Raw genomic sequence first — 18,587 nt, forward strand, 5'->3', positions numbered from 1 at the left:
CCGGCGATATTATCTCAGGTCTGTTTGCAAATGCGTATCGATCGATTCTAAAGAAGTGCTAAAAGATTCCATTTAGTTCAGTCCATCAGTTTGATTGGAAACAGCGATTCGCGTTACGGTACGGCTTTAGACTGTCGACATTCGTTCGCGTGCGTCATAAATCTGACGGCATCCGTGCGCGCCTCACAACGACGACATGTTGCGCCTTGCATTATTCAGAGAATCCACGAAGACGCATCCCGATCTGAATAACGGTAGTCGCGGAATATATCAAGAGATTTTCTTAAAAGGAGCCATCTTGCCCGCGCGCGCTGTCTTGTGAAATGTACTTCGCGGAGAATATATTTAAATCTTGGGTTACGCAGCGCACCACGTGTAATATTGGATTGTCCCCTATTTCTTTCGTAAATTTCTGCATCCGGCAGAGATTGCTCCATAAAATCCGGGTGGCTTTCGTTACAAGTTACAAGAAAATCATATTTCATGTTCATGTTCGCCGCTTGTTTTAGAAATAAATCAATAAACGAAATTAAAATAAATAAAAATTCTCAGAACTCACTGTTTTTTTTTTATTTCGAATAAATTATGAAAGACGAATAAATTCTTACGGAAGGGATGTGAAGGGATGTGAGAGTCCTCAAAATATTCAAGAGTCTTACGATCAATGTAGGGCTCGCTAGTATCATCGACTTCTTTCAGAGTCCCTGAAATTTTATCCTCTTCGAGACATCTACGTGTCGTTCCTGCGAAACTTCATTTTGTGTATCGCGCGGTTTAGAACGATCGCACTAAAACTTTGTACTTTCAACTCCCTTCCGGAATTCACGAAAGGAAATTGTTCGTTACTTTGCAGCGTAAAAATTCTTCGAGACGCAAAAACGAGAGAGAGAGAGAGAGAGAGAGAGAGAGAGAGAGAGAGAGGAGAGAGGAGCGCCATTCGAGATGCTGCTCTCGTTACTTCTCCTTCTCAGAATGAGTCTCCGTCTCGCGCATTTTCTTGTTCCTGTAGCGCGACGGAATATTGCATTATGCTCGAACATGAAACGTACTCGCCCGTGACGAAATTTTATCTCGCAAAATAGACCACTTGTGTCGGATCGAAGTTGATTATTCGCGCATGCTTCGAAATTACATTCAACAGCGCAATACTTCCGAGTAACAAATGCACTGTACGTGCGCATGGGAGTCGCTATCTCTCTCTCTTGGCTGTTACCACTCTCTGCTCGAAGTGGAGAGAGAATGCTTTTCTCTATTTCAGAAAATTCGAAGCATCTATTCCAACGGAAATACCGCGTTTTTTGTATTTAAATAAAAAATTCCCCGATCAAAAATCGCGTTTTAAAAGTGACATTTGAAACAAAGTAAAGGGTAAAGTAACAGGGTGTCTACTCAAATATGAAAAATAAAATATTAGAAAAAAAAATAAATGCCCTGATTTTTCTGAATTTTCTAAAAAATTTCTACATTTTTTTAGATTTTTCCAGGTAATAGACTCTCTAAAGCGAGCAGAATATTTTTTATTAACGCAACAGATTATATTCTTGCAACTCTGTTGTATTACGCGTAAACTATTTCAATCGATATGTTTAATGCGATATATTCACAATCGATCTAAAAGTCGGAGAATGTGCAAGAAGTTTTTAACTGTTAATTTGCGATTTTAATTATCTACTTGTGAATGTGTCAAAACATTCGAAACAATCACGTAGTATCAAAGCAAGCCTCTCGTAGAATTAACGATTTTGCACTTTCGCTAAGCTGGATAAGCTGGGTACGCGAGCTGACGATTTAATAACTAATTAATTAGGACGTGCGCTAATTACAGAGTCCGGTGATTGAATGCTCTCGCATAATTCTCGAGATGAAGCTTTCTCCCAGGTAATCAGACTAAAGGAATAAATTTTCACTTACATTTATGCTACTTGTATGTCCAACTAACTACACCGATGTACGAATGTAACTGTAAATTAACTGCTTAGCTCTTAACTACTCTTAATTATAGTGATGCAATATTTATCATGGCGATTTAATGATTAGAAACGGCACGGGCGACATCTTCCGCGACATGCCTCCCTCTTCGTGTACTCACCTCGATACTGAAATAACCCCTGTCAACATAATCGCCGAGGAAGAGATACTTGGTAGAGGAGGGTGGACCACCCACCTCGAATAATTTCATCAGGTCGTAGAATTGTCCGTGAATATCGCCGCATACTGAAATCAAAAGTACATCCGAATTAGATGTGAAGGAGAGGTCAAAGGAGAAAACTGAAGGAGAAATTAATTAGTAGAAAGTTTTCCAGGTCGCGAATTACGTAACGTCACATGCAATGCTCTTTCAGCGCGCATCGAATTACGCGAGATAAAGGAGACTGCCATTCCAAAAAAAAAAAAAAAAAAAAAAAAAAAAAAAAAAAAAAAAGAGGAAAAAAGAAATGTAATTACTCGGCGAGCGATTAATATAGCGCGATTAAAGCGCATCTTGCGTCAAATGTATAGACATTAGCAACCCTTGAGAGTCGGTAAACTTGTTTGCGAACGTTTCAAAGTGAAATTACGCTCCCGTGTCGTGGAGGATACGGGACGAAGCGGGAAATGTTGAGAAACTTCAAGTTCTCGAAACCGAGAACTATTAGCGACCAGAACCCGAAGTGACGTCGGAGTTACTTTGACGCGGCACAGTCTGTCCTTCGTTTTCGATATTGTTTTACATCGTCTCGAAAAAGTTACATTAGAAGATAAAAGTTTATACATGTACAATCATCGCCGCTGGCGGCTACAAGGCGGTTTTATGAGCTTATAAAATCACAGAAATAAAAATGTATTTCTATCCTCTAAGATATCCCTTAGCGTATTTTATTCTTTTCCTTCAAAAGTCACAACGCTATTTTTAAACGTCGGTACGATCTTCAAAACTCTTGAAACTCTCCGGCAGACAATACGCAGCGGAAGGTGCCAAGACGAACGACAATGAAGGAATTTTTAAGACATGCATAAAAAATGAATGTACGGCAAAATATAACAGAAAGAAAGTATGACACGTTGGAGAGTGGTAAACTATTATATACACGATAAATGAAGGTCCATAAACACGGCGCGAGTCGGGAACTTAGTTTTCCATCATCCAGCGAAAACTATCGGAGGAACTGAATACCAGTATGCCGGCATAACATCATAGCTTATGACTATCAACTATTTTTATTATTCACCGCCTGCAGTACGTTACGGCGCTGCTTTCGCAACATTTTCCGATATTCGTTCGTTGCAACGATGCACACACCAATACAGTTGTTTTCGAACTGTGCGCCGCGCAGTGCCAGTCGTCCGTTGTGGTAATCACGTAGGGAAGGAAAAACAAAAAAAAAGCGATCTATATTTCAAGCTTTACACTTGATTCGCGTTCGAAAAGCTCGCGGTCCACCAATGAGGCATTGATGGGAACTCGATATATATATAATATTTGAAATTTGTATAGCGCCACGATGGAAACTGATCTACGGGAGAATTCGCTGCGAGATAAATAAATGTGAATTAAATAAAATTTTGCGTGGGTCTGCTCAAATATATACATTGGCACAACCGGCGTGTCATAAGGGACTCTATTTTCCTACCGGTTTTACAAAATTTTTAACCCGGCAGAGAAATAAAACGCTCGGCCTCCGCGGAAGGAAAGAGAAGGAGGGGGAGGGTAGAATGAAAGCCTGAGCGTTTGCATAAAATATTATCGTGAAACAAAGGCGGACACCGACGAATAACATCGACGACGCTTTTTGTTCAACACGCGATGATATATCTCGCGTTAATACTGGGTCGGCCCAGAAACTGGGACAATGTCGCGCGCGTAAAGCAGCGAAATATGAGGCGGCAACCTGACGGCGAAAGCGCGGATAGCTACGAGGATAATTAAATTGGGATTATATTAATATAACTGGGATAATCGACAGTAAACGATGAATAAAGGAGATAGAGTCGGCGAATGGAGCCTAAACTAGGGTTACCATCCGTCCTCTTTTCCTACTGTCCTCTTTTTTTTAGGGCGTTCGGGGACGTCCGGGAGGATTTTTTGAAAGCGTCCGGGATAATTATAAGCATCCAGGGTTTCAAGAAATCTTTTGTAATCTAAATATTTTGTTTTGATTCCTCTCGCGTTACTCTACATTACCAAATAACACAGGTATTACATAAAGGAGTTAAAATTCCTTAATTTTAATATCTAATAAAGCTTAAACTAAACCTATAATAAAACTTATTTTTAATTTAAAATAGTCTATATTTATTTATTTTCCAGTTCAAATTTCTCTTTGCTCTAAATGCTAATGAACAATTAAATGTGAAATAATGATTCATTTACTGTTCTAATCAATTTTATTAATTTAAGCGCATTTTTGTATACGTCCGGCATTGCAATCGAAATGTCCAGATTTTTTGGCCCCTAATTTTGAAAATTTTAACATGGCAACCTTAGCTTAAACGGCGAATTGCGTGATGTATCAAATAACATTAAAAAATGAGTGACAAAATAAATAACGTTTGTTTTATAAAACTACCCTGGACTATCAAAAACTATCCTAACTCTCAAAATCAATCTTGCGATCATCTTCATCTCTTGAATTCGGCCTGATTAAAATATGACAATAAAAATACACGTCTGGAGAACAGCGAGAATCTACAAATGTTAATTAAGAATCTAGATGGGTAGCGACTCGCTCCATTTCGTAATATCGTCGATCCTCGCGCTGTAACATGGATTAAGAACTCCTACGGAAAACGAGATAATTCGAGCCACTCGTGTGCGCTTTTAAAAGTCGAGTGGCAAGGAATGCGTGGGAAGAAACCTACTTGAGACTCACAAAAGAACAGGAAGAAACTGAACTTTATCCTGTAGTTTTTCTCTGTAGCCTTCCTTCCTCCGCGGTGCTCGCACCTCGCATCTTTTTTCATTGTTCTTTTTCTTTTTACTCCTAATGTTTTTCTGCGAAGAGCAAACAGGACGAAGCGCGAGCATCACCATAAATAAATGATGTTTCGCAAACAAGAAAAGGAAATACCTTTAAAGAGATACTATAAAGAAACATTATCGATTCGGCTTTGCGTATTCCGCATGAAATCTAATAAATTTTACAGACGCGATACAAATACATTTCTGAGAAAAGTTTGAAACTTCGGTTCACGAGTTTCAAAATTTTACAGCTCTCGCCTTCGATCTCCGACTGTTCGAAATCGATTTTCGTGCTCTTTGATTTCTTGTCTCTCGACTCTCGTAATCCAGCGTGCTATTTTTCGCCGCGCGAACGTGGCGAAAAGTGTCTTGGGATTCTAGCAAGTAATTTCAGCAACGGATGGCACTGGCGCATTGCCGCAAACCTAAATATTTCAGACAATCCCCAAATGTATCGGCTCGGTTTGGCTTTCCCCCCCCCCTCTCTCTCTCTCTCTCTCTCTCTTTCTCTCTCTCCGCGCGTTTAATTATTCGCCATGTGGACATCGTGGGACACAGTACGAGCAAAACAAGAACGTAATTTTGGCTTGGCCAACAGTGAGCCGACGATGTTACGTGCTACTCTATTGACTTAGCTTTTGCCGGTGCGTCACGCGCCAGGCAAACCCAACTGAATTTTCACAAAAGCCGCGCTTGTAGGGGGTATCGTGTAGCGCGCATTTGCAATCGTGATCTAATTATTTAAATCACCCACGTCATCGGGGGCCGATCGCAGATCGATGCGAATGTACCGCGCGGAACGTATGTCACCGCATTCGCGGAACGAGACTGGCGCGAGATACATCCGGCATTGTCGTCGTTTTTTCACGTCGTCTAAGGCAAGTTCCAATTTTGGAACGTCTCCTTTCAAGTTAATAACTAACTTTAACAGAAATTACCGAGACGATCGCGCGAATATCTGTTCGGAAATTCGCACCCAGGAATGCGTCTAGGAATGGGGATTGCTTCGGGAGGATTCGAGAGCAATACGCGCGTTTCAGTCCGCCAAGTCAAGACGATCTGCCTATCTCTCCCTCTCTCTCTCTCTCTCTCTCTCTCTCTCTCTCTCTCTCTCTCTCTCCTCTTACTCTCTCTCTTGGTCGACACAAAGTGAATTAAACGGATATTCGCAGATAGTTCGCAGCGACAAGGATCGCCACTAAGTAAGCACAAATTAACATTACCGACGACACGCCGGAGAGCAGTTAACGCGAGACATCCAAGAGACACTAATGCGAATAGCCACTAGCCCATCTTGATCGAATACCGATCCAGTATTGCGTTCCAATATTATCCCGGAAATTTATCTTCCCCTCAATAATAAGGAGTTTACCTGATTTATAAAATGGAAATAAGACGATGTGTTTCGGGGATAGCAGAGGAAATTTGCCGACAACCTTTTATTCGCGTCCAAAATTCGAATTTCATGTAGCAATATCTCGAAATTGGTACACGATAGAGATATCGACGAATTTACCCTATTCTCTCGAATTTACACGCGCGCACGCGGGTTATCGCTCGTTCCGCAAGATTGATACGAAAACAGAAAATAATTTATCCCCTCGTTCAGAATCTCTCGAAATTAAATATCGTATTACGCCACGGTCCTATTTATCCAGTTTCGTTCTATTCTCAAAGGTAATTGCGTCATTATTCATCATTCGAGAAGTTTGACGAGGCGGACGTTATCTCGGCTAACGTACTTAGCGATTAGATCGGGAACGCGCGCGAACCACTAATGACGATGGTCGCCACATTAGTTGCGTCACGTTTTTATTATAATCCGATTAAGCGTAGTGGCGACCATGGTGACTTCTGCGCCCGCCGCTTAATAATCGGTTTCCGCGTTTGCAGTTAACAATCTGTTCATCGCGGCGCTAAAGCGGATTTCGCCCGTGCGCTCTCGTTGATTATCGATGGCGTTTCCGCTTAAGCAGCAGGAGAACGGTCATCGTGGACGGATATGCGCTTTTAAAAACTCGCGAATCTCTCGCGCGTGTCGCGCACAATTTATTCGAGCCGCGAAATTTACGGGCGGCCGACACTAACGAATTGGAGAGCTATTTTTTCGGGCAAATGTATCGCGGCCGCTGTATCGTGGACATTACGCGACAAATGTCATTGTCTTGTACACGTATTATACACGCTGTACATGGATATATATAACTTCAAGGCCTCGTCGCATCTTTTGTCTTTTTTTTTTCTAGTCGATTTTTTATCACTTTTCCCCCGACAGCTTCCCATGATTATATCTTTTTTTTTTATCGATAAACGCTCCCGGCCATGCTTATGAGAGACAATGTAGATTGAGCAAGGATAACTCATATCAAATATAAGCTTCCTCGATCCAACAGGGTGCCTCTACGTACGTAACTGTTTCACGGACAATGTTCGTCGCAGGAAAAGTAGCAGGCTGTGTGTTAAACGAAGACTACGACGACGATCTCGGCTGTGAAACGGTGCATAAAAATGCACTTACTTAGCCGCATATAAATCGATCCGCTGTTTACGCCGCTATTCCGAGGTGGTGCATAAACTCACCCTCCCTTGTACACTTCCCCCCCCCTCTCTCCGGCAACCACTCCATCGTGCAACGATAGCAAATGATGCCTCCGCGAAGGGAAAACACGGCGTGCACACGACGTTAAACATACGCGGAAGACGCGAGACATTTTTCTCGACGAGATGCCGTCGTTATCGCGGGCGTTCGTATTTCCGGAACGTACTCGAAATATACCGTCGTGAATCCGAAATGACTCGCATCCGAGAGACATTTAGGAAACACACGGCATCCGCGTACGTCACAGATACTTGTCCCGACGGGATATAATGTGAATCCTTACCGAGAGATCGAGTAAACCGTTCGGCTTCTGACGATAAACGGATCTTACGTGTCGCGATTCGCTCCGAGGACATTTCAACAGAATTATTGTTCAGTGCGCGTTCCATATTGCATCCGGATCCGAAACCACGAAACGAAGGAGATCTCGCGCACCGTCCCGCCGTGCGAAAGCGGGCCCCCATTGGGCGCCCCTTTATTAAGAGATTCGAGCCACGTACGGGTGTTACGGCGGTGCCGTAATCCGACAAACGGTACATTTCACCCAGACGGTACAGTTAACCCATATCGCGACGGAACAACGGTCATACCGTAGAGAAAGCTACGACTTCGTTAGCCGGCGCCATCGATAACGACAGCCGCAACCATGCGAAATAGTAAATCATAAAGATTGCAGTGGAACATAAAGTATGTCCCGCTTCGATCAAATGTATTCTCGCACGAGTGCGGCTTTCTTAAACATTCATGGCGACGCGAAAGATAAAAGTCGCGTAATGATAATTCATATTTTATCTTTTACTATTCTGTACACCATAAAGCATTGAAATATATTCTCTTTGTCTAATGTTGAAATATTGTTTATGTAAATTGAAAACGTCCATCTCATGTTAAAAAATCGTGAATACTTGATGTAATGTACAGTGTGATGTCGTCACGTGTCAAAGATATTTAAAATTTAGAAATATGAAGACTCATCGTGTCATTAGATTCCAAAAACAATTGTAAATTGCTTCTGTAGTTGTTACCTTCAATATATATATATCGATGTAAAACGATAAGTAAGGCTTGCTTGTCACGATACAGAGCTCAGACACACGCCTTACATTGTTGCGCGCCGTTATATTTTTACATCTGCGCGACATTCATGGTGGGATTGAAAAAAAAAAATAGAATCCCCCCAGCTGGCACGATTGGGAACCCAAAAACAATCGGAACTATTTGCAAATCTCGATGTAAGTGAGTGAATGAGTGAGTGAGCGAGTGAATGAGAGAGAGAGAGAGAGAGAGAGAGAGAGAGAGAGAGGGGGGAGGCGGAAGAGATGGGAAAAGGGGGGAGGCGCTTTTACTGGGGTATTCGCCACCGAGCGAATGCCGGAATGTTCGCGAGGCAGCTCGAAGCTATTTCGGCCGTGATTATTTCGCGATCATATAAATCTTTCCCCTCGCCCCCCTCCTCCTCTCCCGACACGGGGACACGCGGCTTGACAATTTAAGTTACACGACGAGTCAGCATCTCCGCGTGCTAGATTCGCCGCTGAACAACCGCGATCTCGTACAAATATCTTCTTGGCACATATCTATTTGTACAAGGCGTTTGAAAATTAAAGGTCCTGCTTAGCCTCTTCATTTAAACGATAAGATCTTTTACGAATAATTCGTTCATAATATATTTATCAAGTTGTAAATAATTTTCTACTAAGATGTTTTGCTAAAAAAAAAAAGACGATAATCGAGACTTTTATTGACTCCTTTTCCGAAAGGAATTTTTGCAAATTGACATCTTTTTATATCAAACTCGACGTACCTTTAATTTCGTCTGTTTATAACGTCGTACAATATGCAACATTATTAAGCTGTACGGCATTGTATTATTCATCGTTTTATCTCGGTAAAGTAATTGGGGCAAAATTATCAAAAGCAATTTCCAATTTTTTGTCCCCTGAATGTATTTTGGGCTACCTGTATTTTATTAATTTTCGCATTACGTCAGCTATTCGAACGAAACGTTGAGCTATTATGTCAGCCAAATTCCCTGGACGACTCTAATAATTAGCTTAAGCGGCTTGTAAGTAAATGGCCATCAATGCTCGGGGCAGTTTATGCTATTCCAGCACTTCCATTCTCCGCTCTCTTTGACTCCCCTGAGACCTTTTAGGATACTCTCTCGTATTTCTATCACGTACGATAGGTGACTGGGGATCGCGCCCCATTTCGAAGACGGTGGTCGTCATGTGATCGTATAACATAAATTCAACACCCCGCGTCATCGTATCTTTAGGCGGTCCTTGGTGCTCAAGAGAAACGAGAATCCGGGGAGATCGAAGCGAAGGTTTTACGATCGTCGTGGCGAAAGGTAAGACGCCAGTTCGACAGCTAAATTGCAGCAAATCAGTCTACTCAACGCTTATAAGTTAAAAAGAGTGCAATGAGACTCTCTGGTACAGACAATCCAATAAATATCGAGATGTACAACTATTATATATAAAAGTATAAGGAAAAAATAGAAAGAAATGTTCTGTATGTAAATTCAGCTTTGATTCGTCAAAGATGATTTCTGTACAACTTTTCGAGCGATTCCTCCATTTTTAAATTTAATCTCAGTAACGTCGGATCTAGCGAGTTTAATCTCGCTAAACGTCGTTGAGGAGAATTAAATAATTTCAAGCGCTTTCTAGTCTCGCTCCCGCCGAGGGCGGTTTTGTGGCAAATACCGATACTTTTATCAGGGAAAACAACGTGCTGAGCTTGGTCACGAAACAGAAGAGGAAGCGTGTACGATGGCAAGATAAATCCGACTGAACGAACGCCAGAGGCAACCACGCGTTACCGTTCTCCATGTTGCAATTTTAAATATTTTTTTCTTGCTTTTTGGCCAGAATGCAAGAAAAAAAATTTACACGAGATACGAATTTGGAAAAAAATACTAAATGATCGCAAATAGACTTGGCTTCCGTTTGTCAAAACATTTTCGTCGTCTTGCTCGCATTCCAAGCTCCAACAAGAAAGATTCTAATCAACTATTAGGATATGACAACTATTAAGATATTTTTTCAACTCAAGACCAAAATATGCAAAAATATATTTGTGATTTATTAGAGAAAAATTACAAGGTCTCGGAATTAAATGTTTTGAAGCAATATGATTTTTCGCATATATTTTTTTATGGAAATTATCACATTATGTAATTACGGAAATAAATATAATAATATTTCAAGTTTATATTGCTATGAAAATTAATGCAAAGATCATTTACTCGTATTAATAAATTCACTCAAGTAAGTTTTATTATATTAATTTTAACTTAGAAATTTACGTCGTAACGTGATCAACGGTCATTAAAAAGTATGTAAATACACACACACACACACACACACACACGCGCGCGCGCGCGCGCGCGATCATGCAATGTAGGAATTTATTTAATTAAAACGAGATAACAAATTAGACCGGCGAACCTTTAAAAACTTCGAGATTTCTCGTTGTCAGGATTCTTTGCTCTCTTTGATTCCTGTGACGGATGAAACGAGCGATCGCCAAAGCAAATTCAGGCATAACGAACTACCGGCATTCATTCATCAGCGAAGTTTTTCGGAGTCGAAATCCGCAGTTTCTCTATGTATATCTCGCAAATGCCGACACTGAATTAATTAAACGCGAAAAGAAAGCGCGGAGCCATCGAAAACGAAGTGTATCGGCGGAAATAATAGCGGCGGCAGGATAATGGAATAGAACGTAACGGGAGTAATGCACTACGATAAGTTTCATCAAATGCCCTCGATTTAAATTGTGGCGCATTTTATCGCGGAGGAAAATAGAAATTTCCAAGATCGAGTAATACGCGCCCGTATATACGCGCTGTCGCGCGTCCAACGCGTATAAAAAGGAGTCGCATCGTGGATCGAGTTACGGATACGCTCTGTCCAGCGTCTTCCGGCAAACAACGTAAATTTTCCCTTCAAACGCGAAACATTATAGCTCGCATAATGCGGGCGATAATGCGTGGCGCGCCGATGTCAATGTGGGTGGACGCGCATCGTGCGCGTTCTATACCTACAATCTGGCTCTCATCGCGTGAAAGGATCGTGCAGAATCGATTAATGTCCGAGCCAAAGAGAAAACGCGGCTCTCCGATAGGAGTCTGGATTAATGCCTGACAGAGATCGGCCGCAGATTGATTTTCCGACACGATGCGCGGTGCGGCGCGGTGCGGCGCGACGCGGCGCACCCTAGAATATTACGACGAAGCGCAAAATTATGTTCGATATATTCCATTAAAAATTCATCCCACTTCTGATCGTAAACAAGTCGCTAAAAACAATAATTACACAATAGATATGTATAGCAATTTCTAATTTTTCTTTACTTTGCACATCACTCAATATTATCACATATTGAAGAGAAGAAAAAAAGAAAAGAGAGAGAGAGGAGGGGGGGGGAGAGAGGGTGATATTATAAAATCTTTTGATAATAAAGGAAAACATGTATTTTTTTTTAGGCAAACTGCTGCAACAATAGTTAACGAAGTGGTAGGAAATAATTTATTATTAGCACAATTTTATCGATTTATTATGCAATTTCATATAAAGTTACCTATTATCAGCATCATTTAAAAAACATTTTCCGCCCTGTTTTTTTTTATAAAAATTCTTACCTCTGGCATTATTTTGCCTACGGGTGCGGACTATAAAATTTCCTAGCGGATTAATATATTGTTACATACACTTATCGATTTTGAAAGCTCATAGAATATTAAAAACAGAACTGGGTTACATGATACTATCTTTCCCTCACACGCCGCACGTGTGTTATTGAAATACAATATAATTGCATTATCGTCCAACACCGAGACAACAATCACACAGATATAACGGGCCTCTAATTTTATCATGATAATCGTAGAATCGTCGAGAAACGATCCGTTGGCGTGTGCAGCCGACCGACGATCGATCGGTTTGAATTCCGAGCGCGATCCCGGCAGACTAAATCATAACAGGTGCCTGGAGGAGATATTCACGTCTGTCTCGACGGCGGCGGCGGCGGCGTGACAATTTTATTTCGAGCGATTTACGACTCGTCCCCGAGAATGCGAGCGGGTGCCGCGCCGTTAATATGTTACGCGGGATTCGGCCCGGAGTTGTAAGCCCGGCGCTAAAGATAGGCACGCGTGACGATCGACGGCGAACACATCAAAGAGGAGGCGCGATTGTCCGCGATATAAATAGATTAGATCGAAAGCAATGCGCTTCCGCGCGCATCGACTCCGTTCCCTTTCCTTTTTCTCTTTCTCTCTCTTCCTTCTTCGAGCCTCCTTTGTTTCGATCGCGACGTATTACAAATTTACGAGTTAACCAACGAAATCCATGCGCTCCATCTCGTTTGTATCAAGCCAGTCATCCATCGACTTCACAGAAGAGACACAGAGAGAGAGAGAGAGAGAGAGAGAGAGAGAGAGAGAGAGCTAATCACCGATTTTTTACACGTGACAGCGACGGATATCATTTCCGGTTGAGAATCCTCGTTTGACCGATAGCAATTTCTGGGCCAACATCGGATCCTTCCCTCGTCACAGCAGCGACTGCCATGGTTGTGTTAGCGATCTCTTCGCTTTGGCGAAACGACTCTTCCGTCGTTTCGCAGGGAGTCAACTTGATCTCGGGTGGCCACTTCTAGACCCTTTTCATTTCTCTCGCCCCTCCCTTCTCTCTCTCTCTCTCTCTCTCTCTCTCTCTCTCTCTCTCTCTCTCTCTTCTTCTTTATCTTCGGCGCCGGTGGCGGAGTCGAGAGTTATCATTCGGCGACACACTACACGATTGGCGTGTGCTTAATCGGTGAACACGTAAATGGCACTCATCAATTCTCGCGTCCGGGTCTCTTAGGGGAGAAGATTACTGAAGAAGGTCGATCCGGTAAATTAAAGAGTTACATCACGCGAAATGGAGGTTAAAAGCATCTCTTCTAGCTTACGATGCACGGAGAAGCTTCTCGACGATAATCGCGACGATAATCGCCAACCAGGAAAGAAATCGATCTTCCAAATGTGCCCTTCGATCCAGATGAAGTAGGCGAATGTATGGCCGTCGTCGAGCGTACTTATTGAAACGAGCTGTCCACTCGTGTTCGTTCGTGCTCGTTTGCTCGATCTGGACGCGAGATTATCGACTACTGATTCTTTAAATCTCTCACTGGATGAATGGAGTAAAAAATTTTAATGTCATAAGACATAAGCAAATTGACCAGTCCATTATTTTTGAATCGTAAGGAGAATAGGTTGGACTCTGGCTGATCAATCTCCTTATGACTTTACGATTACGAAATAAAATTTTCACATGCAATGGCCTTAAAAGTGGAATACTCGTCCAAATTTGCCACTTATTAATTATCAATTTGCTGACTTTTTGCGGAAAGGAACAGCGAACATAAGATAAGGTAGAAGGGAATATAAAGGAATATATGCGCGCGCGTCGGTGATGAGAATCGCTTGAGTGCGGACTAAAGGAACGGGGAGGGCCGGTTGATACCCGAGGGTAGTTTCTGATGAAACGAGCGGCGTCGTTTTCCCGTTACCGCATCACACAAGCGTGCGGTCCTTTTACTACCGTATTGCGCGAGGCGCACGCGGAGGGCCCGAATCAACTGCCGGGCTGAAATGTAATCAAACGCCGCCGGGTTTATATCGAATGACCGTGGAGCCGTGCAAAACACGCCGCGTGCAACGGCCAATGAATACTCACTAATAACAGCCAAACGGCGTTTCGCGGGAAAATAACGCTTTACGCGATTTGCCTCGCAGTTTTCCGGGCTAAAAGCGATTACCCTAAGTAAAATTTTATTGCGCATCATAAAAAATTTACATTCCTATACCGTATAAAAACATTTGCGTGCGTTTACGTCGCTTGTAGAAACTTTTGAAGCGTTCCACGAAGGAGCAACCCCCTTCAGGGGTGATCACGTTTTGCTGAATGTTACCTGAGCACGTACACTCCATTTTCGACTTTAATTAATTGATAATAAGAGATACTATAGAGATGTGAAGTAAAATCAATTCTTATATCTAACGGTACGTTTGAAAAGAATGATTTAATTGACATAGCAGTAATTGACACGTATGTTGTATAACGAATAAAATAAAATAGTTCACTCAAACCGGTGCTTAAACAGACAAGAAAATTTTTCGACAAACTCTCTGTGTATCTCTCGCGCTGTAAAAGGGACAAAAAAATAGCACGGTAAAAAAAAAGTATTGTGTTTCGAAAACATACGATGGAGTTGGATCTTTTTTAGAGACTTTTTTCCTCTGTGATAGTTTTTCAATAGAAAAAAATGTTACATCGCTATACTTTGTAACTTTGTACTGGTTACGTTGAATCATGACGATCGATGAGGAACGGAAAATCTGCACGATCTCTCGAGCAACCTCCATTTCTCCGTGATAAATTGATAACTCCCTCTCTCTCTTCTCCCTGCTCCGTTTCCTTTGCGAATTACGCCAAATGGAATAATTCATTTCATTCACCGATGACTCGCGCAAATTACACTTACTATGCGATATGCCAGCTCATTATGTCATCTGGTATAGATAAGTAGGTAATGATGCATGCGTTTGCAGCTGACGTCGCGGTGGACCGTCTACGTTCCGACTTCTCGCAAAATCGGTGGAGGATCTCCTTTAAAGAAGATCACGGATTCTCAACAGAGTTGCATAATTGTAAAACACTGCCGTGATGACTCCTCGGCGAATAATACATACAACCCATTAACTGATGGATACATCTTGATGCGTGACATGCTGAATATCCGGGAAAGAAATCGAGCCTTTTGAATTATAAAAGTAGGATTCAGAAAACAAGGATTTTATTAATTTGAAAAAAAAATTAATTTGGGTAATCGGAATCCACAATATATTTTATTCTGATATCGTTTATCATTCGTTCTTTAGGGCATTTAATAATAAAGCTAAAGTATTTATTTAAAATGGCGCTAATTAAAAAAAAATTGAATCTGTATCCGATCAATAGTAAATGCAGTGCATATTGTAATAGTTACACCATTAATAATAATTTTCTCAAAACAGAATGAGGTTGATTACGTACATAACAGATGCCATTATAAATTATTAAACGTCCGTAATATTTTTCACACTTTTTTTTTTAATTCTCTTAATGCGTATCTCTAACCATCTCCTGGCATTCCGTCCAAAATATTTCGGTGTCCTTCATCATTCACGTTGAGAAAAGAGATAATTCTCATCTTCTGGCACGGTTCGCAAAGGCAAGCATAATGATCTTCCGCTGCTGCGTGGTCTCGCCCGATGATGAATACGCGTTTTCTCATTTTTAATGGATCCGTGGCGACCTCGTCACGATTATATGCCAGCCAGAGCTGAACTACTTCTCACTTCAAAGGGAGCGATCGTGCGTGCACAGTGAAACTCACTCTTGCTCTCGGGGGAGAAGAGTTCGTCCCCCCCCCCTCCTCCCCCCTCGTCCAATATGTCCTCGCTCGTAACACGAAACAAATCCTTCCCCGAGTATTCTCAGAAAACGCCCAACGGCTTAATTAGCGCGATGGGATTAATTAAATCAAAGACATATTTTTGATAGAGCAAAAAAAACTTGACACTTTGCGTGTCCCGCTTCTAAGTAGAAAACGAACGAGCGAGCCTTTAAAAAGAATCGAGTGCCTTGAATTTCAAACATAATCTTGACTTTAAGTACTTTTTAAAAAGCCAGTTAAAAATTCCACGCGATAAAATGCGCGACCGACTATGTGTGCTTAACGAACACCAGCGAGATAAATCGGTGCCTCGGCGATGTGTAACTTTACCTTCCTCAAATGTCTCGTTACGTCGCGCTATCGTCGTCGTCGTCGTCGTCGTCGTCGTCGTCGTCGTCGTCGTCGTCGTCGTCTAGCGACTTCTCGAAGATTGTATTGCGTGTTGAAACAGGCGGTCGTAGTAACGAGACTCGGTCCCGCCGTCCGTTAGTCGGTCTCCGAGCTAACGAATCGCTCGTGCGATTTATTCGCGACGTACACGAAAAGAAATTCGCCGGATTACGTTTCCCGACCGCCGAGATCCCCGAGATCGCACGTCGGAATTTTATTTGCGTCGTATGCGCTCGGCACGTAGATTAAGCGACGTTTCCCGGAATATCTGCACACAACGATAAAGACCGTTAATTCGCTGCACGTAATGCGTCGCGGCAGGGCCGGTTTTAAAGCCAGCCACCTCGATGTGTAACAGTACAATGGAATTATTCGACGAATTAAATAACAAGCTTTAACAAGTCCGTGACTCTTCCTGGATTTTTCGACTGATAAACTTCCTCTCGAGAATTGAGGTTCCAATTAGAATAATACGTTTTAAAAATAATTGCTGAAATTGGGGTTATATTCTCTTTCTATCTTCCTCTCCTCCTCTCTGTTTTCTCTCTCCTTCTTGGATAATACTTTTTTTGTCTTACGATCGTATCTTCCTCTCGTAAATACGAGACTTAACTGTGACAGGCACAAGATTGAAGCCTCGATAAAAATTAAAGACCAAATAATTCTTTATAGACCCGAGAGTATCCGCGAATGGGAGAAATCGACCCTTAGATGCGAGGGCGTTTCTTCGTGATTCGTGCTTTCTTTTTTCCGACACCCGTTACGGGCCCTTATCTCTGGCAGCCGTATCTACGGGGGAGTACATGCACCCTCGCGTGTCATGCTCGCGGGGTATAACGCGAGCCCGCCCCTCGACAGAGTTGCCCCGGGGAAGGAAAAAAAAAAAAACAAAAGAGAAAACTGCTCCACGAGCACTTTAAAGTCGTCTTACTCCCGGCGTGGCTTTAACAAAATAAAATAAATATGTAGAAGGAAAATAAGTCCTCCGATGTGGCGCATATTTTAACGGGATAAAAACTTCAACTCGTTCATTGTTATTCGATGTAACACTTGTTACGATTCTTTTTCCTTCGTGCTGCGGCGATATCACCGGCGAGATCACGAAGTAACGAATATGCCTTTGAATGGAGAGCGTTCCACTCACGATGTACGATTAACCGCATTAGTTTCTCCTCACGAACGGCAAGAAATGATGGGAACGGCCGTTCGCATATAAATTCATCGCCGTCGATCCCCTTGCCGTCCACTCCCCTTGTCGCCACCCGACCGGGCTCGACCGGGGATCGGATCGATGAAAAGTTTGAGGGGCGCGATAATAAAAAAAAAGGTCGAGCTTCACTTCGAAATAGATTTCAATTTACGATTCACGGGCCGGGCTCGACTTGAGGGCGCGGTAAAAATCCCGCGCTATTTCACCCAACTTCCTCGCCAACTTTATCAGCCCTGACTGGAATCGGCAGCCTTGAATCCGCCGAAGCCTCCGTCATCTTATAATAAATCCGGCATGCACATCGAGTCGGGACACACTTGTTCCACATTTCGCATAACTATATTCTTATTGGGGGCAGAAGAGGAGGGGATGTGTCCGAGCTCCGAGCGACTTTCGTGCAACTATCGGGCGCAAAACAATGAAACGTATTTCCCTCCCTCCCCCCTCATCTCTTTCTCTATTTCAAGGCATAATATCGTGTCACTCAAGTGCATCATGTAATCATTCAAGTTGCAAGTCGCAATAAGTTTTAAGAAAAATACACGAAGAGTTGAAAAGATAGATAAGATACTGCAGATCGCGAATGGAATAGTGACTTTCCTGATTGCAAAACCGTGCCTTCGCGATATTAAATATCGATATCGCATTGAACAATACTCAGAACGAGCTATCAAGCTGCGCTTTTAACTCACAATTATCACAGTGAATGTCTGACACGAATCAAGCGAGACGGCCTTTCTGTCTCACAGGAAAATCGGAATTAATATATTTGATTAGAGCTCGCAATATTCCCAGGGATAAGTTTATTCAATCGCATCTCTCTTTCCCTTTCTCGCTATGTTACGTATTACATAGCGTATTACATAGCCCATCGCAAGGGTTTTCCGACGTAGAAGATCCACGGAATGGGATCAAAATGGACCCTTTAGAAATTGGCGGCATATTGCTAAGACATG

The 18,587-nt window shown here is 42.3% G+C and overlaps 1 protein-coding gene across 7 annotated transcripts in view; it reads right to left on the minus strand.

The window, feature by feature from the left end:
- Positions 1 to 18,587, minus strand: part of LOC105434032 (serine/threonine-protein phosphatase 2B catalytic subunit 2) — a 117,375-nt gene that overhangs the window by 51,297 nt on the left and 47,491 nt on the right. For all 7 annotated transcript variants that reach the window (XM_089082176.1, XM_089082171.1, XM_089082174.1 and 4 more), the window contains exon 3: positions 2,090 to 2,214. In XM_089082176.1, coding sequence (XP_088938302.1) covers positions 2,090 to 2,214 — 125 coding nt within the window. The remainder of the gene's footprint in view (positions 1 to 2,089; positions 2,215 to 18,587) is intronic.

The sequence above is a fragment of the Pogonomyrmex barbatus genome, unplaced genomic scaffold (assembly GCF_055798465.1).
Source record: "Pogonomyrmex barbatus isolate J1 unplaced genomic scaffold, ASM5579846v1 scaffold5, whole genome shotgun sequence".
NCBI lineage: Eukaryota > Metazoa > Arthropoda > Insecta > Hymenoptera > Formicidae > Pogonomyrmex > Pogonomyrmex barbatus.